General features: G+C 40.4%; 2 protein-coding genes across 2 annotated transcripts in view; both read left to right on the top strand.

Moving 5' to 3' along the window:
• Positions 1-2,866: 2,866 nt before the first annotated feature.
• On the top strand, positions 2,867-5,927 carry LOC115569975 (checkpoint protein HUS1-like). The gene is made up of 6 exons (XM_030398230.1): positions 2,867-2,980; positions 3,299-3,406; positions 3,544-3,618; positions 3,993-4,092; positions 4,970-5,104; positions 5,513-5,927. Exons 2-6 carry the CDS (start codon positions 3,392-3,394, stop codon positions 5,593-5,595), a joined length of 408 nt encoding a protein of 135 aa, XP_030254090.1. The 5' UTR covers positions 2,867-2,980; positions 3,299-3,391; the 3' UTR covers positions 5,596-5,927.
• A 1,708-nt stretch (positions 5,928-7,635) lies between these two features.
• LOC115569837 (NACHT, LRR and PYD domains-containing protein 12-like) overlaps positions 7,636-24,427 on the top strand; it is a gene marked incomplete at its 3' end in the record, with an annotated part of 59,832 nt that continues 43,040 nt past the window's right edge. The window contains exons 1-3 of the mRNA XM_030398001.1: positions 7,636-7,769; positions 13,298-13,322; positions 14,842-14,858. Coding sequence (XP_030253861.1) covers positions 7,636-7,769; positions 13,298-13,322; positions 14,842-14,858 — 176 coding nt within the window. The remainder of the gene's footprint in view (positions 7,770-13,297; positions 13,323-14,841; positions 14,859-24,427) is intronic.

Here is a 24,427-nt window from a genome sequence, read left to right as displayed (position 1 = left end):
CTATCATCCATAGCTTTTGTCTGAAGTACGTAGGACATTAGCTTCCATTAACTGCTGACATAATGAGCTGTAACGGTCACGTATGAGACTGTAGCTCTGGATGTCCAGGCATCGCACGTTATTGCTACCCTGTGAGCAGAGTTGAGGGACTCTTGCACGGAAAGGTTTGTCTCCTTGTAAAGGTTTGGAATTGATTTAAGTGTGAAAAAGCTCCGGGATAGAATAACATATCTTCGCTCCAGACTGTGGACCATGTAGCGGAAGCCAGTAAGAGGAGGACTCCAGTTTGTAAATCGATTTTTTTCACCACCCCTACTAAACACAATATCAAAGTAAAGATCCAGTATTTCCTGCTTTCCTCAGTGAAGCTGTGAGAGGAGAACAGTCAGCCAATCAGACGAGCCAGAAGCTCAAAGTGGTTGTTCTCTCATTTCAACACTGAAGAACTCATCAGTTCATCTTTGTCACAGCTCTCAGATCAATCTGACTGAAGGCTCTTATTTCAGAGAACCATTATTACATTTAGTAACCATGTGGTCTGTATACAGACCAGAACCTCTGCTGAAGTCCAGAAACCACAGCTGATGTTTTACTTGTCAGACTCAGACATTTTAAAAGTAGATTAAATCTTTAAATGTGAGTGAGACTCTGGTTTTTAACAGCAGTAAATCATCATTAAAGTGAGCTGGGTGTATCTGTGTTCCTGCAGTAATGATGCGTTCAGGGACTGTCAGCAGTTTATTTCCACTGTGTCCTTCAGTGAAACCTGCAGAGTAAACAGACTTGATGTCCAAAGTGTCTGCAGGTCTGTGAGCTTCACTCCAACACGTTAACATGAAGCTGAAAGGAAGCTGGCTACGCTACACAGCCGCTCCACTTGTGGTCTGAACAGGACTGAAGTCCTGCTGGTCTTTATATCACTGACTGACAGCTGATGGAGGGAGTCTCTGGAAACACTCATTTATCACTTCTGCTGTCTCTCTGCTTCTCTCATCAGCTGGTGATCTCTGTCAGAGTGGTGAGAAAGGTGGAGGTGTTGAGAGGATCAGCTGTGTCCTGATGATCCAGAGAGGTTGAAGCAGCACCATCAACTGGTGGATGGAGAGGCTCTGACTGGGCCGTGTTACTGGGAGGTGGAGTGGAGAGGAGAGCTTCATCCAGCAGTGACTGACGGACCAATCACAACAAGTGGAGATGACATGTCAGTGCTGCAGTGTGAACTGCTCTGAGATCAGCTCCACTGTCACACACAATGTCCAGTCCAGCATCATCCCTGTGTTCCTCTGGATGTGACAGAGTATCATCAGTGTATCTGGACTGCTCTGCTGCTGCTCTGTCCTTCTACACAGTCTCTGCAGACACACTGACACTCCTCCACTCCTTCTGCTCCACACTCACACACCTCCTCCACCTGAACCTCCACCTGGACCTGGACCTTTATTCTTTTATTTTGTCACATATTCTGAACACCAAGAACTGTTTGTCAACTAAATTTTAGATCAACATATTTCATTGGATATTTGTTTTTGCTGTCAAGTTGCAGCTCCACCATGTGGAACGATGGTGAATTGCAGTTTATTTCCACATTATATTTTAGAAGTTGATGTGAAAAAGCAGTTCTGGTTCTGAATACCAACACCAGATTCTCTCAGGACTTGTCAGAAAATAGTTTAAGGGGAGAAAAGAGTTTGGATTTAATCAGAACTTCACTGAAGTCTCCAAACTGAAACACGGTTCTGACTCCAAACCCAAGTATGTTTGTTATCAGAGCAGGTTCTGTATCTGACAGCTTTAAAGTCTTCTTTGTCGAGTGGATCCGACCAGACTGTTGTGGCAGGAAGTGACCCAAAGAATCCAAAGAGTCTGGTCATCATTGTGAATCTGTCGCCTTAAACAAACTTTACCTTTCACATGGTCATTTGATCCATTGTTAAAAAAAGACATATTGATCAGAGTTGCTTTTATTTGCTGTAATATCTGTAGATTCAGTTGTAAAGTCAGTTCAGTCTTAAACTTTGCTCACACACTGAACATCAGAACATTTTCACTTCCTTTAGACGTGAAGTAAGAAACATGTACTAACTGTTACCTTGAGTGTCATTATCAGTGTTTAAGAAATATAAAATTTATGTTTCATATTTAATCTTACTATTCAAATCTCATGTGATGTAAATCGCCTCCATCTATATTATTATAAATGTGTTTAAACGACGTCCGTTTGTTGAATCACTTCTCTGGATTCAGGTTTTATTTCTGACATAAGAAGATTAAAGTTTTGCTCATTTTCATCAGTTTCTGGATTCTTTTCTATAACAATATTTATTTGTAGGTAACAGAAACAATTACAAAAAAAACAAACTGAAGAAAGTCTTTGTCCTAAAATGAATCAATACAATCTCCAAAGTATCAGAAATGATTTCTCAGTCCAGACGGTGAGGGGTCACTCTGCTCGGTGTTCTCTGTCCGCTGATCTGGAACTGGTTCAGAGAGACGATGTCGGCGTCTCAATTTATTTAGTTTTGTTTGTGTGTCTGTTTTTTATCTCGTATGTATTGTGTTTTTGAATTTTTCTAAAGAAAACCAGATTCTGTAAAAGACAAATCACTAAAAATGAGCTGGATTTGATGTTCCCTCTACGGGTCGACTGATGTGTTTTCTGTTTGTTATTAGTAATCAAGTAGAAAACTGATATTAATTTACAGAAAAATAAAAACCTCAGTGTGAAAGTGGAGAATAACAAGTGATGGAATGTAACTACAATTTACACCAGTACTGTACCTGAGCTCAGTTCTGAGGTTCTTTACTTGAATTATTCCATTTTTCTGCTACTTCCTCTCTTACTTCCTCACCAGTGACTCAACAGATTCTGATCATTCAGTGTTAAGAGGCTGATAATTGTGATGTGTAACCAATTAGAGTGCTGTGGGGGGACGTGGAGTGAGACCAGACTGATGACGACAGACAGAACGCTGCATCAGAGGTAAAGGATCTGTTTTAATTTCATGTTTTTTCATTTATGTTGAATGTGCTGCTTTTTTCACCAAATTCAACACTTAACTTCTTCTGGTCCTCAGAAACAAACAAGTGTGAAGTAAAACAGTTGAGCAGTTCTTGAGTTTTGAGCATAACAGACAGACAGACAGATTTCTTTCTTTATACTTAGATTATGTACAAAATTAAAATTTAATTCTTGCCCGAAAGTAGACAGAAACAGTTCATTTTATGCTTTATATGGTTTGAAGTCCTCTGAGGTTCTGAGACAGCTGACTGAGTGACGTCCTCCTTCTGTCCTGTCCAGCCCACCCTGTCCAGCATCAGCAGAGTCGTCACCCACGACGTCCCGATTGACGTCATTCCCCGGAGACTCTGGCACGAGTTCAAAGAGCCGAGCATGCCAGACTTCGATGTAAGTGACGTCGCTATGAAGTGTTAATATTCAACCAGTCAGTGGAGATGTGACCTGTTCTCACACCTTTAGACAAAAACAAGTGAAACCAGGTGAGCTGCCATGAAAGACATCTGCTCACACGTGTGTCCTCACAGGTCAGCATCTACCTGCCTCCTCTGAAGACGATGAAGAACGTCGTGGACAGAATGAAGAACCTCTCCAACTTCCTGGTACGATCACATTAAACTTCACTCACTTCCGATCTGAATTTGAAATAAAGAAATTTTTCAACATCACCTAAAATATAGAGTCTGGACACTAAAATCACAAAATGTGGTGAACAAGACTGTAAAATAATTCACCAGAGGAGTTTAATGGATGTTAGTGAAGTCAGTTTATCTTTTTGTGTTTCCTGCATTTTATCTGACAGCATTTCTTCCTCAGATGAAGGTGGAGTGATTTTAAGATTCTGAGTGCTGCTCAGTGTTTTTCTGTGAACTTGCTGATCCTCCTGACCAGATCGACTGCCTCTCATCTCAAAGTGAAACTGAGTATTTTTCTGTGTGTGTGTGTGTGTGTGTGTGTGTGTGTGTGTGTGTGTCAGGTGATGGAGGCCAACCTGAACGGAGAGATGAACCTGAAGATCGAGACGGACCTGGTCTCTGTCACCACTCACTTCAAAGACCTGGGAAACCCTCCGTGGGGTAAAAACTGTTCCTGTTCCTGTTTTTAACACACAGTCGTCGTGGTCGTCAGAGGATGATCCGCTCACGTCACGCTCTACTTCACCATGACATTTGATTAAGACGTCCATGTTGTCCAGAAAAACATTGTAATGAAGACTTCGACTATCCTCTTTGTCCTTTTATCATCATCATGACGTATATGATTTTATTGTGCTCCTTATTTTGATTTATGACCTGGAAAAAATTGCAAATTCTAAAATGCTAACATGCTACATTAAGACAGTACTAACTGCTAAACATTAGCATTTTATCTATAGCATTGTAGTTCCTAAGTCGAACCTCACAAAGCTGCTTCGTTTAACTTTTGTTTGCTCAGTAACGTTTATATGAATTTCTTTTTCTACTTCTTCAGCGTATATATTTGACCATATTTGTATAATTTTGGGGGCGTTTCTGCTCGTCTACAGGGTTCAAACAGCCTTGAAAGCTTTTAAAATGCTTTGTTAGGAACATGCTTGAATTAGAATATTCTCCTTGAAAAACTGATGGATCTCCAACAACATCTGGAGTTTCATTGATACTGCTGTAAACTAAAAATTTTAAATATTTGATTTGAAACAGTCGAGTCGGTCTTTTGTCTCCTGACGTGTCACAGCAGACACAGACCGGACTGGAGCTCGATGGACTATCATGAGCTCTGATATGAAAGTTTTTAATTCCTCGGGCAGTGTTTTCTGATCCCTCACTCTGCAGAGCTTCCTCACCTCACTTTGTATTTAAATATCAGCAGGTTAAATGTGATAGAAAACTCTCTCTCTCAGCTGACGGACGAGCTCACACTGGTTTCTTCGTCCTCTCTCCTTTTGTCCTCATCTCCCTCCGTCCCTCTCTGCAGGTGATGACGCCTCCCAGGATGGCGGTCCGTCTCAGAGCAGGGACCCTGAGGACATGGCCCAGGCCCGGGTGGACATCAGGAAGCTGCAGCAGTTCCTCATGGGACAGCAGGTCAACCCCAGCAAGGCCATGTGCAGTAAGTCACCCACAGCTGCTCGTCCAGGTGCACTGCAGGCTAAATAACTGTCATCTTGTCATGTGTTTGCAGTAACAGTGGAGTTATTCATAAATCATGATATCAGTGCTGACATGAAGCATCACAGGAGTTCAATACAGTGTCTTCTGAACTGGATTAACAGCAGCTGGAAGAGATGCTTTACATGAGATATAAAAAATAACCTGTGATGAATCTAGACTGTTTTCTTAAAGCTGACTTCTGTTGTTTGGAATCTCAGTGAAATCATTTAATTACATTGAAATTAAATGTGTCCTTTGTGTGCAGATGACATGCAACAACTTCACATATTTTAATCCAGTTTCATGTTTAGTTAGTTGTACTTTTTCCTCCACTTGAGGATTTGACGCCGTCCTCTCGTCCCCACAGATATCGTCCATGAGAGGGTCGTCCACCTGATTCTGCTGCATGAAGACGTGTCGCTGCAGTATTTTATCCCCGCGGTGGCGTAGACGCTCTGCAGACAGCATGACATGTTTCTTCTCTCTCAGTTTTGGGAATGAAAAATGGGCGTGTGAACGTGTTTCAGGCGTTTCTCCACGCGGCAGAGATTGTTGTCCGGCACAGAACCCACGAGACAAAACTCTGGATGTTCTGTCTCACGTTTTAATGAGACTGAGGACGACTGAGGAAGACTTGACCCACAGACATTTGGTATTAATAAGGACACGGTGGTAAATGTTCATTTATCACGGAGGAAGACGAGGAAAAGTATCATTTGGAACATGTTGTATGTTATTTATGTGAGAATGTTTTGTTGCATTAAAAGTGTTGCTGGCGTTTAGTTTGGTTTTATTGTTTTGGTGTCACGTCCACTCAACACAGAGGATGTGAGTTCAATTTCATCTGTGCTGCTCAAAGCCTCCAAAAACACAGTGATGTGTGCAGGGTAATTTGTGTGAACTGACCCTTTAATTGGACATTAAAGAAGTAAAAACACAGTCTAGTTTAAACTGCATGGTGCTTAATAATGATCAGGACATGTTGGAGCCTGGATCCTAATAATGAATCATAAGGAAACACCTGAGGTCAACAAACAGGAAGTGACATCAGCGCTTTATTGGTTTGTTCTGGTCAGGTGATCACAGTATAAATGCATCTGCTGTGAGTTTCATCGTTATTAAATACCTGCAGGTGTTTATAGATGAAGTAGGGAAATTGGGACAAATTATGACCCTTCCATACGATGATGCTTTTACTTCACTGTGTAAAATCTGGTCTAAGGTACTTCGTCATATTTGTGGTTTTCTGGCAGTTGGTTTGTTGCTTGATCCATAATAATGCGGATCAGAAGAAACAAGAGGATAAAAGTATCGAGGAGTAACACAGAAGAATTACCCAACTTAATTTTTTAAAAGTTTAAGCAGAAATGATAAAACATTGTTTGGAGGGATCATAAAATTACAAATATTACTGTCACCTGGTGGGTGAAGGATGGAACAAAATGTAGTTTCGATCAGACACCAAGTAATACAAAGTCAATATCACAGATATCAATACTTTTGGTTATATATAAAATAAAGTAAAATCTATAGTTGTTGAAGGTAAATAACAGAAGTGTTGCTCTCTGAGGATCACCTCTGTGAAATACCAAAACTAAAAAGGTCTGTGGTCTCTGAGAGACATGAAAAGGTTCATATACTGACAATATTCAACATGTTTCAGTTTCATGACCATAATTCACTCAGATAAAGTTTCAGTGGACTGAAGACTTTATTCCTCCTCCCTTCTTCTCTGCTGCAGCTCCGTCTGCTGTTTCTAATGAGTCTGAACAAGTTGATGATGTCACAGCAGTGAACAGCTCAGAACTCTTTCATTTACAGCTGTGAATTGATCCAAACACCCGCGACCCTCACGGATAAGCGGAAAGAAAACGGAACGGAACGGAATTGATCCAAACAACACTGTCTTGTGTTAAACCATCACATTCAGCGGAGAACCAAGAACACTTACATGTGTTCAAAACAATGGTGTTGTAAAACGGTCAGCAGACTGGAACAGAAGTCCATTAACCAAACTGATCCCTTTGTATCCATCCGCCCTCCCTGAGCCTGTAGTAGTAGTCCTGGGATATAAAAAGCTGATCTGTGTCAGCAGCAAACAAACAGACACAGTCACGTGACCAGTGACGAAGGAGGTGTTCAACATTGGCGCCAGTCGTATGAAAACTGGGCGGGAATAATGAAACTTAAGGTACAAAAAGATTTTACAGACTCCATTTTGTTCAACAAAGCTGAGGGAGAAAAATGACAACTAATGCAGGGTGAGTGCTCATACAACATTTTATTATTTTACTGTTATTTAATTATTTCCCTGTCGACTGAAGGAATAAAACACGAGACTGTCTGCTGTTACTGAGAGAGAGAGAGAGAGAGAGGTACTTCCTGTCTGTGGTCGGTGATTCCTGAACCGACGTGTTTCTTTCCTCTTTGTGTCCTGAGCTCGTCTTCACTGTTAATGTTTCACCTCTCAGACTGACTTCAGACCAGAACATGAGCCGTAGAGAGGTGGAGGAAGAGGAGGATGGAGCAGAGTCTGCTGTCTCCAGCTGTCTGTCTCTGAAGAGTGACCGGTCCAAACATAAACCTCCAGCCTTCAGTACTGAACCAGAACCCTCCTCCACACAGTAAGAGACTGTTTCTCCTGATAACTGACCTTTAGACATCAGAGTGAGCAGAGATCATCTGAGAGGGAAAATAAAACTAATGTTTTTAAATCGAAATGGAGACATGTGTCGGATTTAATGAGCTGGGCGAGACTTCTGCTTCACAACAATCACTACTACGTCATCCACTTGAAGCTGACGTCATGGGCGTACGCGGGGGACATGTCCGTGTCTGTGCCCTCTGTCTCCCGCTCTTTTTACAGCCATTACAACCATTCAGTTCAGTTTTAACACGTGGAAACGCGTTTTTCCGAGCCGCCTTTAAACGCACTATGAGCAGAGGGCGTGACATGTTGAACCATGTTCAGCAAACCAGCAGAGAGGCAAAAGACTTTACTCGGCTCTTTCCCAACAAACCGTGTAAGCTGAGTAATGCATGTAGATAATGTTTAGCTAAATGTTGACTAATTCATAGATGTCAATATATCAAGTTAAGCTAGTTAACAACTGTTAACTGTTAGCTGTGTTAAATAGCTTGCTAGGTGCAGAGGTGGAAGTAACTAGTTACATTTAGTCCGTTACATTTACTTGAGTAACTTTTTGGTTAAATTGTACTCTTAAGAGTTGTTTGACTGCAAAATACTTTTTACTTTTACTTGAGCAATATTATTCTAAAGTAACAATACTCTAACTTGAGTAACGTTTCCATTTTTGGCTACGTTATCCACTTCTTGATAGAAAATAATATATGTAAGAATATAAATGTATTCGTGTTCCTTTGACTATGTTATTTTTGCAAAGATTTAATTTATTTTTGTGGTAGTTAAAGTTTAAAATACATGAATTAGCTGATTATTATTTTTGATTGAATGATTACATTAATGTTCTTATCTGTTTAATAAATCAGACGTTAGGCTACTCAAAAGTTACTCAGTATTTGAGTCGTTTTTTCACTAAATACTTTTTTACTCTTACTTAAGTAATTATTTGGATGACTACTTTTTACTTTACTTTACTTTACTTTACATAAGTAATATTGTTCTAAAGTAACAATACTCTTACTTGACTACAATGTTTGGCCCCTCTACCACCTAGGCAGGGTCTAGCTGTGAAGGGCATGATGACAGTGAAGAAAATTTTGCACAGCCATTAAAATAGAAATCTGAGGATGACCCTGATCTAAGGAAATGGTTGAGTTCCCAAATTGACTATACATGTCCCCAAGTTCAAAACGAAATCCTGAATTTATTGAGTCACTCAATAATTTGTGAAATTGCAGATAACATGAGGTCAGATAATTGCAGTTTTCTGTGACTATGATGGAACACAAGATGTGTCAGTAAAGAAGCAGGAGGCAGTATGTGTGAGATACGTTGATCATGATCTGATAGTTAATGAAGAATTTGTTGGCATGTATGAGGTGTCTGTGACCACAGGAGAAAACCTTGCAAAGGTTATTATGATGATACTGCAAACATGGCAGAGATATATTCAGGAGCACAGGCCATTATCAAGAAGCATCAACCTCTGCCTCCTTATGTACATTGTGGGAACCTAATCACACAACATGCCTGCACAGCCTCTTCTGTTGTTCGCGACTCTTTGCAGTGGGCTCATGAATTGGGAGTTCTGTTTGGCCAATCAATGAAAACAAAGTCCATTTTTCAGGATATAGCAAATGCAGAGAGTGGGCCAGCCCAGTCTATCAGGCCTGTGTGTCCCACAAGGTGGACTGTACGTACAGCTGCCATTCATTCACTACTGGTTCAGTCTGTCACATATATATATATATATATATATATATATATATATATATATATATATATATATATGTGTATATGTATATATATATATATATATATATATATATATATATATATATATATATATATATATATATATATATATACATATATATGTATGTATATATATGTATATATGTATATATGTATATATGTATATATATATATATATATATATATATGTATATATATATATATATATGTATATGTATATTCATGCTGCCATTCATTCACTACTGGTTCAGTCTGTCACATATATATATATATATATATATATATATATATATATATATATATATATATATATATATATATATGTGTATATGTATATATATATATATATATATATATATATATATATATATATATATATATATATATATACATATATATGTATGTATATATATGTATATATGTATATATGTATATATGTATATATATATATATATATATATGTATATATATATATATATGTATATGTATATATATATATATGTATATGTATATATATGTATATATATGTGTATGTGCAGTGGCGCCGCCAGGATTCAATTTCAAAGTACGCACAGAAACGGCAAATACAACTAATGGAAAAATACTTTTATAAGACAAGGATTGCAGCGCCCACGTGATCTGTGAGACTGTGGTTATTCTGACACTGCTGTGTGAAAAACCATGCTGTGGTCCGTAATCGCGGTGCAGACGAGTGAGTTTGGAGCTGACCAGAGGAGAGAAAAAAAGAGAACGATATGACGCGACTGCCATGATATGACGACGTCGCCCCCTCTGAGGAGGAACTATGAAGAATTCAGTTGTGATGGAAAAGCACCTAAACTGAGTCGAGTAGAGCCGAGCTGTATTGTGTAGTGGAGAAGGGGCAACACACGCTATGCGCTATTGCGCACACACGCGCGATCGTCCTCTCAGATGCGGCTGCGTCTCTCCAGGTCACTGTGTGAGAGAAAGAAAAGCTCTGACTTGCTTGGGCAGACGCTGTTTGGTGTCACCTGCTGATTTGCATAATTTAAATATCCTGCCCCCCGAACCTTCCAATCCGGCCCCGGTTCAGCACCCTGGACAGTGCACTGCAGACCTGCAGCATTTGTTTTCATCCAAACTTTGCAAACGTGGTCGGGATTTGTAGAAGACATGTATGGTGCTCACTAGCCTATGCTGTTCCTATAAATAAATGCATCTCTGTGCAGAGAGGGATATAGGCTATGAAAAAGTGATCCCCAGTCCCCGCTTTCCCGCTAAGCAGAGGGAAAGAGAAATTACACAGAATACAAATTGCTTTAATTTTTTTTCTTTTTCACCTTCAAAAAAACGTACGCACAGTGCGTACAGGATTCTGGCTGGCGGTGCCACTGTATATGTGTATATATATATATATATGTGTAAATGTTATTATGGTACAGTCAACACTGACAAGTCTATTACTGAGCCTGATAGTTAATTAATGAGTGTTTCCTTTGTCAAAGTTTTGCACTGTTCAAGTTTTCAATTTGCAATGTTATGAAATTTAATTAATAATATTAAAATGTATTTCTAAATAATACTTTGGCCTCTTTTCTAAGCATGTATTGGTATATAATACTGTTATCTCCATGAAAAGTACTGAAACAGATGCATATGCAACAAAAAGAGGCAATTTATTATTTGGCCGGTAAAAAATGTACTTGGCCGGTAGATTCTTTCATCTACCGGTCCCCTTGGCAGGTGAGCCAAAAAGTTAGTTTACAGCCCTGTTTTTACATGTTCATTGCTGGATTTATGGAAAAACATCAACCAATATTTTCTATATTCATAATTATTATAATGGATAATTAAAGAATACTTTCTATACTATAACGTAAAAGTTTTCGTTTCGTTTCGTTTTCTTCCGCTTTATCCATGCGGGTCGCGGGTGATGTTACCGCTTTTATACCACCTTTTTTCAAGGTGGAGCGGGGGTACTGGGGCCAAATCCAGTGACTCTATGGGCGAAGGCCAGGGTACTCCCTGGATGAGTCGCCAGCTCATCGCAGGGCCCTTACTGATGGCAGTGGCTGCCACGAAGGTGCCAACTGCACATCAGGAGCAGTGTTGGGGTTGGGGTTCAGCATCTTGCTCAAGGATGCTTCGGCTTGTAACTCAGTCCCGCCCTGGGGAGCCACGTAAAAGTGTAATGCAAAAAAAACTTTTTACGCCTATTTTGAATTTTACTCGAATACAAATATGTGTGTGTATATATATGTGTGTGTGTGTATATATATATATATATATATATATATATATATATATATATATATATATATATATATATATATATATATATATACACCGCCGCTATACTCAACAATGTTAGCTGCTCTATAGCGGGTGTTTGTGGGCTGCCGCGGTTGACGGCAACGAGCCCCCGGCTGACGGCGATGATCGAGCGAGCAAAATTGAACTTGTTATTGTCTGTACACCCTGTAAACGAGAGCAATGCTGCAACATTATCAGGGTGAGGAGGACAAAACACAGCTGAGTCAAGAACCTGTCAGAGTCTGATCAGCTTTATTTGAGATGATATGGATCCATTGAAATATGGATCAGTGCTGTTCCCCTTCTTTCTGTTGGTTGAGCATTAACTCAACCTCGGTCATGTAGTCTAGATGTAGAAACTCTTTAGAATGTGTTCCCAGCTGTAGATACAATGTTGAGATGTCCAGATGAATCAGTTTAAACCCTGATCTGTTCCCGACTCCTTATATTTACCTAAATGTTGATTTAATATGTGTCTGACACACTGAAATAACAGCAGTAGCTGCTAAATTTGGCACAACTTGTGTTTTACCTGCAATGTGAACCAAGTGCAGGTTCAAGGTTCAGATTTATTGTCATGCAACATTGGAGAATTGCACAATAAAATGCAGCTGCTGCCTCCATTTTTCACACAGGAAATGTATACAGAGATGATTAATCATGTTATAATTATTGGAGCGATATGAATCAAGTTGTAATTTGAAGAATGTGACTCTAAAAAGTGACGTGAAGCGATCAGCTGGTCTGACTTTGTTCACCTTGTTGGAACGACTCTCAGTCTGCTTGGATTTCCAGATGCTGCACTGTGGACTCGTCAGTGCTGCAACACTAGAGCAAAACAATAAAGAAAGGCAGTAGAGTTCATGAAGTAATCCAGTAATGAACCTGGACCCTCAGACAAAAACAGTCATCAGAGATGGTTTTCACTTTAAGCTAACCTGATGAAGATTCAGTGTTTCATGTTTTCCTGTTCAAAGGCTCAAAATATGTAAAGAAAGGATTGAAACATGCAGTTTTCACTGCAGCTGAGAACTGAAATACTGAAAACTGTTTAATCTCCTTAAATTAAATGCCCCATGTTCTTCTTCTGTTGTTGAACTGAAACCTGGACAATCGTGAAAAGATGAATTATGAAGATGAATTTGCTGAGACATGAATAATCTTTATTTAGGCTAATTCTTTATCTTTTGCCTGTAAATCCAGCTAGATTGGGGCCCGATCTAATCTAATATTGAGTCCTGATACTGATGTTATTCATTTATCACCTATTAAACTGTTGTCATCGTTCCTCGTACTGATACAGATTCCAAAGTCTGATTAATTGATTTCTGATTGACACTCTTGTGTGTTTCTTTGAAATAAAGAGATTGTCTCTCATATCCAGTCAATGATTGACATCTATGATGTTGATGATATTTGGTTAGAAATTGAATTAAAAATATATCAGGATGTGGCCAGAAGCATCTCATTAAAATTAAGAGCTGCATTCAACATGTGAGGCGTCTGTTGGTCACCAGTAATGTAATGTGTTGTAAAGAATCTGTTCATCTCCACAGAGAGAGGAAGAGGAGCCATGTTTCTGTGGAGGAGCAGACGTCCTGCTGTTCTTTGTGTCAGGACGTCCTGAAGGATCCAGTCTCTACCAGCTGTGGACACTGGTTCTGCAGACAGTGCATCACCTCATACTGGGACCAGTCTGCTTCATCAGAACACTCCTCCTGTCCCCAGTGTGGAAAAAGATCCAGAACAAGAGCTGGACTGCAGACAGTCAGTCAGGGCAGAATTGCACAAGGTAAGACTGAACATCTGTCTGCTGATGTGATCACATCTGAAACAGTGAGGGAAATTAGTACCTGCCAAATGCTGGTGAATCTGTGTGCTGGCGGGTGAATTGAATCATTTTACCATCTACTGTGGTGAGTTCATTGCAGTCAGTGTTTAATAGGTGAACTGTGGTAACTTCTCTCCTTACTTCTGGCAGACTTTGTATGATAATTTCCACTTTCTTTGTGTGGGTCCATTGCAGTTGGACATAAGGCATAAGTTGAAGTAAGCTTACTGTAAATTCCTGTAGTTGCAGGGAGATATTGATATAGATTTCTAGCAAAGACATTAAAGATTTTATGAAATCCTTTCTTCAGTCTCATATTTTCTTCTCTTTCAGCTGATGGTGTCCTGCAGGAGGCTTTAGATGAACATAAGATCAGTCTGAGGAGGAGATGTGAACATGTGACTGAAGGAAGTGATGGAACAGGAAGTGATGAAACAGGAAGTAGAACCCTCCTCAACAGGATCTACACTGAGCTCTACATCACAGAGGGACAGAGTGAAGAGGTTAATACCCAACATGAGGTGAGACAGCTAGAGACAGCTTCCAAGATGGAGACCCTCCATGACACTCCAATCAGGTGCTGCGACATCTTTAAAGCCTCACCTGACCAACAGAGACGCATCAGAGTGGTTCTGACCAACGGCGTCGCTGGAGTTGGAAAAACCTTCTCGGTGCAGAAGTTCACTCTGGACTGGGCAGAGGGCTCCGAAAACCAAGATGTCAGTCTGCTGGTTCTGCTGTCGTTCAGGGAGCTGAACCTGATCAGAGATGAGCAGTACAGTCTTCTCAGGCTGCTCCATGTTTTCCATCCAACATTACAGAAGGTGACAGCAGAGAAGCTCGCTGTCTGTAAACTTCTCTTCATCTTTGACGGCCTGGATGAAAGCAGACTTTCACTGGATTTCAACAACCATGAGGTCGTGTCTGATGTCACACAGAAGTCATCAGTCAGCGTGCTGCTGACAAACCTTATCCAGGGGAAGCTGCTTCCCTCGGCTCTCGTCTGGATCACTTCCAGACCTGCAGCGGCCAATCAGATCCCTCCTTCATATGTGGACAGGGTAACAGAAGTACGAGGCTTCACTGACGTCCAGAAGGAGGAGTACTTCAGGAGGAGGTTCAGTGATGAAGATCTGTCCTGCAGAATCATCTCACACATCAAGACCTCCAGGAGCCTCCACATCATGTGTCTGATCCCAGTCTTCTGCTGGATCACTGCTACAGTTCTGGACCACATGTTGACTACAGACCAGAGAGGAGAGCTGCCCAAGACCCTGACTGACATGTACCCACACTTCCTGCTGGTTCAGACAAAGAGGAAGAAGCAGAAGTACCATGAGGGACGTGAGACGAGTCCACAGGAGCTGACGGAGGCTGACAGGGAAGTTCTTCTGAAGCTGGGGAGGCTGGCGTTTGAACATCTGGAGACAGGAAACATCATGTTCTACCAAGAAGACCTGGAGCGCTGTGGTCTTAATGTCACAGAGGCCTCGGTGTACTCAGGAGTTTGTACAGAGATCTTTAGATGAGAGAGTGTGATCTTCCAGAAAACAGTCTACTGCTTTGTTCATCTGAGCGTTCAGGAGTTTCTGGCTGCAGTCTACATGTTCTACTGTTACACCAACAGGAACACAAAGGTCCTGGAGGCCTTTTTGGGAAATAAACATGTTTATTCAACACTTGATGTCTTCTTGAACAGAGCAATGATGAAATCCCTTGAAAGTAAAAATGGCCACCTGGACCTTTTTGTTCGCTTCCTTCATGGCCGCTCTCTGGAGTCCAACCAGAGACTCTTAGGCGGTCTGCTGGGTCAGACAGACAACAGTCCAGAAATCATCCAGAGAGCCATCAACAACCTGAAGAAGAGAACGAAGACAAATATCTCTCCTGATAGAAGCATCAACATCTTCCACTGTCTGATGGAGATGAACGACCACTCAGTTCATCAGGAGATCCAAGAGTTCCTGAAGTCAAAGACGAGATCACAATATCTTTCTGTGATCCACTGCTCAGCTCTGGCCTACATGCTGCAGATATGAGAGGAGGTTCTGGATGAGTTGGACCTGAGGAAGTACAACACATCAGAGGAGGGACGACTGAGACTGATGCCAGCTGTGAGGAACTGCAGGAAGGCTCGGTAAGTCCAACATCAGTGTTGGAGTAGAGATCCTCCCTCATAACACATGTACGATATAAAGCCTCCACATTAGAAAAGTTTTCCTTAAATTTGTTTTCAACCTGTTTCTTTAACAAAAAATTATACGTGTTAATTTAGAAACGTCTATAAAAATCATTTTTGTCGTCTGTCGTCTACTCACGGTCTTTCGTTGTGTGCTGGAGTCCTCTGAAATGACTTGAGAGTCAAGATTTTAATCCACATTTTTTCACAGTTTCTTTTTTAAATGTGTTTTTAATGGTTTGGTTCACTGGTTTCACTGCGGCTCTGAGGTAGAATTAGAGCCCAGAAGAAGCGGGCCAGTGTGTGACTTGAACAGCTGGAGGTGTGAATCTTGGCAAGTTATGATTATGTGATGCGATCCGGAGCAAAACTTGAAAATAAAGTGCCATATGTCCTTTAGAGTCACTGAATTTATGTAGATGTAGAATAAAATACCTTTTGTCATTGTAAAAGGTACAGTCCTTATTCCGTGCAAAAACATCTGTTGAGGTAGTAGATGCATAAATAGATAAATAAATAAAAACTACTGTATGCATATTAATGCTAAAACACATAGGAGACACACCCATACATACATCCACCTTCAAAAATTGCACATAGCCCTTTGACAAAGGTAAGTGGTGAGAACTATGCTTTAGTAGAACTATTCACTGCACTTATGGCTGTTGGATAAAAGCTGGTTAGTAGTCTGTTTTTTCTGGTTTTCATGGACCTGTATCTCCTGCCTGACAGCAGTAATTTGAATGGTGTTTGACCTGGGTGTGATGAGTCCTGTGCAATGGTTTCGGCCTTTTTGAGGCAGCAGGAACTGTGAAATTCTTCCAGAGAGGTTACAGGGTAGTTCTGGGTGGTGTACAGTTCACACCAAATACTAATGTATATTTTCGTTATGAAATGAATTTTTAATATACCGCCATACCGGTGTATTTGATTACACAATGTTCAGAACGCTACGCTGCAAGAACTGTTTCAGACCGGACCCTTTTCAATGTTGCGCTTATAAACAGGCATGGTGCGACTGCGAGGCGTGGTGAACGTAAACAGCTCTGGTGTTACGTTGCGGTGAAGATGCCAAGAATAGACATTGCAGTTCATGACTTCATCTGCAGATGTCAGGATGAGCAACTGGAAAGCTGCTGAGATCCTACTACTACCTTACTATGTCCCTAGACACATCATTGTAAACATCATTAGTAAATAAAGTGCTTGTATTTATTTCTTGTGTCACTATATGAACAATGTCCTGCAATACTTACAGGAGGTTGTCGGCTTTCACAGTCCATTTTAAAACATGAATACTTATTTTCAGAATACAAATTTCTAGAGATGGAAATCTATGAAGTATATTGCCATATTGACATTTTAGCACAGCCCTTATAATTAGTTCTGCTCAGATTTCTTTTCATGTTGTTGCTGGTTTGGGTTTGACATGTGTACAGGAGGTGCTCAGTTTTAAACCACAGACCTGCTGATCAGTGACTGACCAGGCTCAACAACTGACCAGCTGATCACAGCCACTCATGTTCATTTGCTTTGTGATTAAACATGCAGCGTCTATTTTTATGATAAAGAATTTTAATAAATAAAAGTTTTTTTCTCTGTCATCACAGATTTAGTTTTTGTGGACTCTCAGAGATTCACTGTGAAGTCGTGGCCTCAGCTCTGAGGTCCAACCCCTCCCATCTCAGAGAGCTGGACCTGAGTTTCAATGACCTGCAGGATTCAGGAGTGAAGCAGCTGTGTTCTGGACTGAAGAGTCCAAACTGTAAACTGGAGACTCTGAGGTCAGTTCATGTTTTTTCCCTTACACACTGTATATCTACCTGATTTAAATCTAACATAGAAGTTTTGAATTTTCTTCAGTTCTCTTGTTTTTTGTGTTTATGTGAGCACAAATCACGAAGCTCTTTTTCAAGGTTTGGCAGTCTGAACATTTGATTCAGAATTCAGTCTGAACTCAAACTGGGTTAGTGTGAGTACGGAAACTGAAGGATTTATCTGTTATTGTGCTGTAAGATATGTAATTAAAAGAAAAATGTCTTTTTATACATAACTTTCAGGACATAGTGTAACTTAAAGCCAGTATCTGTCACACATACACACATGGAGGATACAAACACACTTACACTTACAGGAGCACACAGAGACTGTAAAGCTTATTTCCTGCAGCTGTTTAAAGCATCATATCTGATCTGTCACCAACAATTAATGATGCCTCGATTCAGACAGGATGTCACTTTGTAAACAGGACCATAAATTATACACTATTGGTGCAGTAAGGTAGGATTAAGAGTCGGAGCATCTTAATTTACTGAGTAAAGTTTTGAAGATGATTTAGGATGAAGCTCAGAGTCAGTCAGCTGCCTGTTGGAGTTGACGATGATAATGAGGAAAGTCTAAATGTGTGGTTTGAGCAGAGAGTGAGTGCTGGAACAGGTGGAAAAGATGTTTGTAAAGTGATGCATTTACTTAAATGTTTATTTGCTTAATACTATAGACACATTTTTTCCATATTGGCCATTTAATAAATCTATAGCAGCTTGTTATTAATCTGTCGACATGAACAGCTGCATGAATGTTGAGCTGACATGTGGATGATGTCTGTAGAAGGCTGATGATGATCCACAATAACACAATGACAAAGTCTCTCTACTCATTTTAGAGAAAAGCTCATTGATGGGGACACAGTAATGTTGAGCTACACCTGAACTCATCTGACTGGATTACAAATTTGATTTTTTTCTCCATCATTTATTCTTTATTCAGGTTGAGTGGCTGCAGTTTGTCAGCGATCAGCTGTGATTCTCTGGCCTCAGCTCTGAAGTCCAACCGCTCCCATCTGAGAGAGCTGAACTTAAGTGGAAACAACCTGAAGGATTCAGACGTGAAGCTGCTGTCTGATCTTGTGGAGAGTCCACACCGTAGACTAAAGACTGTGGGGTCAGTATAAGGTTAGCGTTATGCCATGCTGTTTTCAACAGTATTGTACCAAACACAGGGAGGTTAATGTCTTACTCTCATGGAGTGTACCTCCAGTTCCACCTTCCACTATGTGAGCATCCCAACCAATCAGTTGGAATCCTAATTCAGTAACAAATCAAATCTTGGCTGCTGTCACCCCAATCCTCAAAAAACCCGCCCTGGATCCTGACACCATTTCAAATTTTCATCCCATTTCAAATCTCCCCTTTCTGTCAAAAATTCTGGAACGCGTGGTCGCCGCACAAATCAAAACCCACCTCCACTCCCATGAACTATACGAACCATTCCAATCTGGTTTCCGCCCACAACACAGCACCGAAACTGCTCTCCTGAAAATCACTAACGATCTCCTCCTCTCTGCAGACTCTGGGCATCTCAATATACTGATCCTCCTTGACCTCACTGAGGCCTTCGACACCATCAACCACTCCATTCTCCTGTCCCGCCTACAAACATCACTCAACATCACTGGTTCTGCTCTTTCCTGGCTTAAATCTTACCTCACCGACAGACATCAGTTCATCCACATCAACAACTGCTCCTCCTCCACAGTCCCCCTCCCTCAAGGCGTCCCCCAGGGCTCGGTGCTTGGTCCTCTCCTCTTCATCCTCTACCTACTCCCCATTGGTTCCATCATCCGCCGTCATGGTCTCCATTTCCACTGCTACGCTGATGATATCCAAATCTACATTTCTACAAAATCCATCACCCCTGCCACCCTCTCCACCCTCACCAACTGTCTGACAGAACTAAAATCATGGCTGCAAACTAACTTCCTTCAACTGAATTGTGACAAATCTGAAATCATACTCATCGGCCCAAAATCCCTTGCCACATCAACCCAGAACTTCTCCCTCAGCATTGATAACACCACCCTGTCACCCTCCCCGTTCATCCGCAACCTTGGTATCATCTTCGATAACAACCTCTCATTTGAACATCATATCAGCCGCCTCACCCAAACTGCCTTCTTTCACCTCAAGAACATCGCTCGCCTTCGTCCATTACTCTCCTTCTCTGCCGCCGAAACTCTCATCCATGCATTCATTACCTCACGACTCGACTACTGCAATAGCATCTTCTATGGCTCATCATCCAAGGTTCTCAACAAACTTCAGTACATTCAAAACTCAGCTGCCGCCTCCTTACCCACACCCGCTCCCACGAACACATCACCCCTGTTCTACAACACTTACACTGGCTCCCTATCCCATATCGAATCAACTTCAAGCTCCTCCTCCTCACCCACAAAGCCCTACATAACCAGGCCCCTTCCTACCTCACAGACTTGCTCCACCACCACACTCCAACCCGCAACCTCCGATCATCCGACGCTAACCTCCTCTCACACCCGCTCAGGACCAAGCACCGCACCTGGGGCGACAGAGCCTTTTCCATAGCCGCCCCCTCCCTCTGGAACGCCCTCCCCAAACACATCCGTGACTGTTCTAACCCATCCACCTTCAAATCATTACTCAAGACCCACCTTTTTAAATCTGCTTTTAACCTGCAATAATAGCTATCTTCTTGTGCCCCCCATCAGTTTTTTTTTTTTTTTTTGTAATCACAAACACACACAGTTACTTGCATATTGTTTGTTTGTCCTTACATGTACTTTTTATTTATTTCTCTATGTATTTTTCCTCTGTTTTTGGTTTTATGTAAAGCGTCTTTGAGAGCTGTAAAAGCGCTGTACAAATAAAATGTATTATTATTATTATTATTAAATCAAATCAACCTTTTATTTATATGGAGCTTTTCATAGAAAAAGGTATCTCAAAGTGCCTTACAGAAATGGACAGACAGCAGAAAAAGAGAAACATCAAACAAAATCAGGAGAAGAAAATTAAAAGAACCCAACCCTCCCACCCCCACAGTCATGCACAGAAACATACACAAATACATACACACTCATACACACACTCACACATACGCACACAGACACAAGGATAAGAACCCTCTCAACAAAGTCAACAGAGGTAGCTTTACAAGGACCTGAGCCTTGTTTTTTTGCTACGGTGGGCAAGAGCAGTACTTCTTGTAGGAACTTGTCCTTTCGTCTCTGTATCTAACAGAGGTCCTGTTTCGGCCATGATTATCTTTGACCCAAATTGACTCCTCTCTCCAGCATATGGGCCTGAAAGCCCCTCACCTCTTGACCTGGCAGACCCTCCCCCTGTCCACCGAGCAGGAGGATGATATTTTTCTTGCTATGAAAACGTCATTGGAGACCTTCTTTTAGTATTTTAACAACAAATGACCACTTCTGGTTCCCCCCCCCCCCCCCCCCCCCCCCCCGCAAAATAAGATGCACTCCTTTTCCTCCGGTCAAACGAGGTCAAGCACCATAGAGTATTCTTTCTCCACATCAGAAGGAAGGAGAACTGTTTTCTGACACAGATGTTATGATTTAATGTTTCGTTAACAATTGTAAACTAGGTAATGACATCTGATGTCTATGTCTCTCCCTCTGAAACAACAGTGGGGGAAGTCTAGTTCGAAACCTAATCCAGTCCCTCTCCCATCACATTTCAACTGTATTCATGAGGGCGTTGTTACTGTGTCTGCGACATTCCAATCCCACTGCAGTCTCTATACTCATCTAAGTTCCAATAGGTTCTAAAAAAGTATTAACTACAGTCTCACCTTCTTAATTCAAATGTATCATGAAACTGTAGGATATATCCATAAAACTGATGCTTTCCACGTTTCTTTGTTATTGTTAAGCCAAGATGAAGTTTCATTGCTTAATGAGTTTGAGATCTGGGAGAAACCAGGCCCTCCCTCTCGGTGAGCCTTGGTGAGTGGGACCAAATTTCAGAACATTCCTCTTTATGTTCAATACTTATGTTATTTACCAGTAAAATGTCTCTGACATGTTTTGTTAAGATAGGACTACAAGGAATATGTATAAGTCCTTGGTTCTACTGTATATTGTATGTTGAAATGTGTTTTATGTTAAATCATGTTTTAATTCTTTTTGAATGATAATTGACCGTAATCATGTCATATCCCTTCCAGGTGATGAATGATGAAATTCTGGGGAAATGTTAAAACACAATTTCCAAACATTAAAAGCAATAGTTTAGTTAAATCAAACTTTTGTGAGTCTAAAAGTCATCACAAAAGGAGTGACACTGTCAGCCAGACCCCCTTTTGGTCTGCTCTGCTGCAGGGCCATAAAACAGAGACATGCTCTCTTCCGCTCTTCTCTGCTCCTCCCTCATTCTCACTTTACACTTCTATCTTCTTGCTCCTCTCTTCACTTCCTACTTTTCATTCTTCTTCTTATTTTTTTTAAATTAATTTATTTTTAAAGTATAATCTTTATTTTTATTTTTGTGACAAGCTCTAAGAAAAGCAAATTGAATCACTGCTTTAAGTGCTTCACTTTTATTCAAGTTTTAACAGAACAAAGTCCTTTCTTTTGATTTGTAATATATCGTTAAAGTATCACCGCCTGAGCCAGAAAAAAGTTGAATTAGTTTAAGAATCAGAACCTAAAGCGAAACTCTTGCCAAAAAGCAACCAAGGCTTTATTTGGGATTGAATATGAGTCAAACCTTCATGTAAAAGCATAATTACGACAAAAGAGGCACTTTTAAGATTTACCATAGTTTCGGTTTTGGGCACATTAATTTTGAACGGGAGTGCTAGGGGCATGATACACTAGCATCAAAATCTCTATTTTTAAAACAGTAAGAAGTCTCGACACAACATGAAACTTTGCTCGTAGCATCACCAGGGTCTCTACTCATGAACAAGAGCATTGAGAACACTGTTTGTGTACACAGTTTATGTGATGCTACGAGCAAAGTTTCATATGTTTTATATTTCATACCATTATTTAAATCTCACGTGGTGTCAATCGCCTCCATCTATATTATTATAAATGTTCTGCGTGTTAAAACGATGTCCGTTTGTTGAATCACTTCTCTGGATTCACGTTTTATTTCTGATTTATGAAGATGACAGTTTTGCTCATTTTCATCATTCTGGATTCTTTTATATGACAATATTTTTAGGGGGCCAAGCCTGAGGGGCTCTACTATTCAACATTTACATGCTCCCTCTAGCTCAGATAATGGAAAACAATGACATTTGCTACCATAGTTATGCAGATGACGCACAAATTTATATAACCATATCACCAGGGGACTATAATCCCATACATACCCTGAGTAGATGCATTGAACAAATCGATGATTGGATGATGTGTCAGAGTTTTCTTCAGTTGAACAAAGACAAGACTGAATTAATTGTTTTTTGATCCAAGGAAGAACGACTTAAAGTCTCTGCTCAGCTTCAGTCTGTAATGTTGAAAACTACAGACCAAGCCAAAAACCTCGGTGTAATTATGGACTCAGACATTAATTTCAGCAGCCATATTAAGACAGTTAAAAAGTCAGCCTACTATCACCTTAAGAATATATCCAGGATAAGAGGGCTTATGTCTCGGCAGGATTTGGAGAAACTTGTTCACACATTTGTCTTCAGCAGACTCGACTACTGTCATGGTGTCCTTACAGGACTCCCTAAAAACTCCATCAGACAGCTGCAGCTGATTCAGAACGCTGCTGCTCGAGTCCTATCAAGAACCAAAAAAGTAGATCACATCACGCCAGTTCTTGGATCTTTACACTGGCTTCCTGTCTATCAAAGAATAGATTTCAAAATCCTGTTGTTGGTCTATATAGCATTGAATGGTTTCGGGCCAAAATACATTTCTGATCTGCTGCTTCGCTATGAACCATCCAGACCTCTGAGATCATCAGGTACCGGTCTGCTTTCAGACCCCAGGATCAGAACTAAGGATGGAGAAGCAGCCTTCAGTTACTATGCGCCACATATTTGGAACAAACTCCCTGAAAATTGCAGGTCTGCTTCAACTCTCACCTCTTTTAAATCAAGACAAAAAACATTCTTTTTGACACTGCTTTTAAATGAAGCAATTTGTCTTTGAACTACATTATGAGTCTGACACTACAGTCTTGTTTCTTTTAAGCTTTTCTATTTTAGCCTACTTGTTTTGATGTTTGTTTCGTAATGTTTTTACTGGTCTTAAAATGCAACGTTTAATGTTTTTAATGCAATATTTAATGACTTAAATTATTTTTTATGTCTTCTAATGTAATTTGAGTGTTCCTGTAAAGCAATTTGTATTGCCTTGTGTCTGAATTGTGCTATACAAATAAATTTGCCTTGCCTTGCCTTAAAGCTTTTTTCATTTTCATCAGCTTCTGGATTCTTTTCTATAACAATATTTATTTGTAGGTTACAGAAACAATTACAAAAAACTAACTGAAGAAAGTATTTGTCCCAAAAAGAATCTATAAAATCTCTGCTCGATATTGGCGTCTCAATTTATTTAGTTCTGTTTGTGAGTTTGTTTGTTTTTTATCCTGTATGCATTTCTGAAGAAAAACAGATTCTGTAAAAGACAAATCACTTAAAATGAGCTGGATTTGTAATCAAGTAGATAACTGATATTAATTTACAGAAAAATAAAAACCTCAGTGTGAAAGTGGAGAATAAGCAGTGATGGAATGTAACTACAATTTACACCAGTACTGTACCTGAGCTCAGTTCTGAGGTT

The sequence above is a fragment of the Sparus aurata genome, chromosome 19 (genome assembly GCF_900880675.1).
Source record: "Sparus aurata chromosome 19, fSpaAur1.1, whole genome shotgun sequence".
Taxonomy (NCBI): domain Eukaryota; kingdom Metazoa; phylum Chordata; class Actinopteri; order Spariformes; family Sparidae; genus Sparus; species Sparus aurata.
Note: the sequence above shows the minus strand (reverse complement) of the source record. Positions and strands in the feature narration are given on the sequence as shown.

What these genes read in the sequence shown, in the direction of transcription:
- LOC115569975 (XM_030398230.1), top strand. An exon ending in CCTGGGAAACCCTCCGTGGG is followed by an intron (nt 4,093 to 4,969) that starts GTAAAAACTGTT and finishes CCCTCTCTGCAG; the next exon opens with GTGATGACGCCTCCCAGGAT. An exon ending in CCCCAGCAAGGCCATGTGCA is followed by an intron (nt 5,105 to 5,512) that starts GTAAGTCACCCA and finishes TCGTCCCCACAG; the next exon opens with ATATCGTCCATGAGAGGGTC.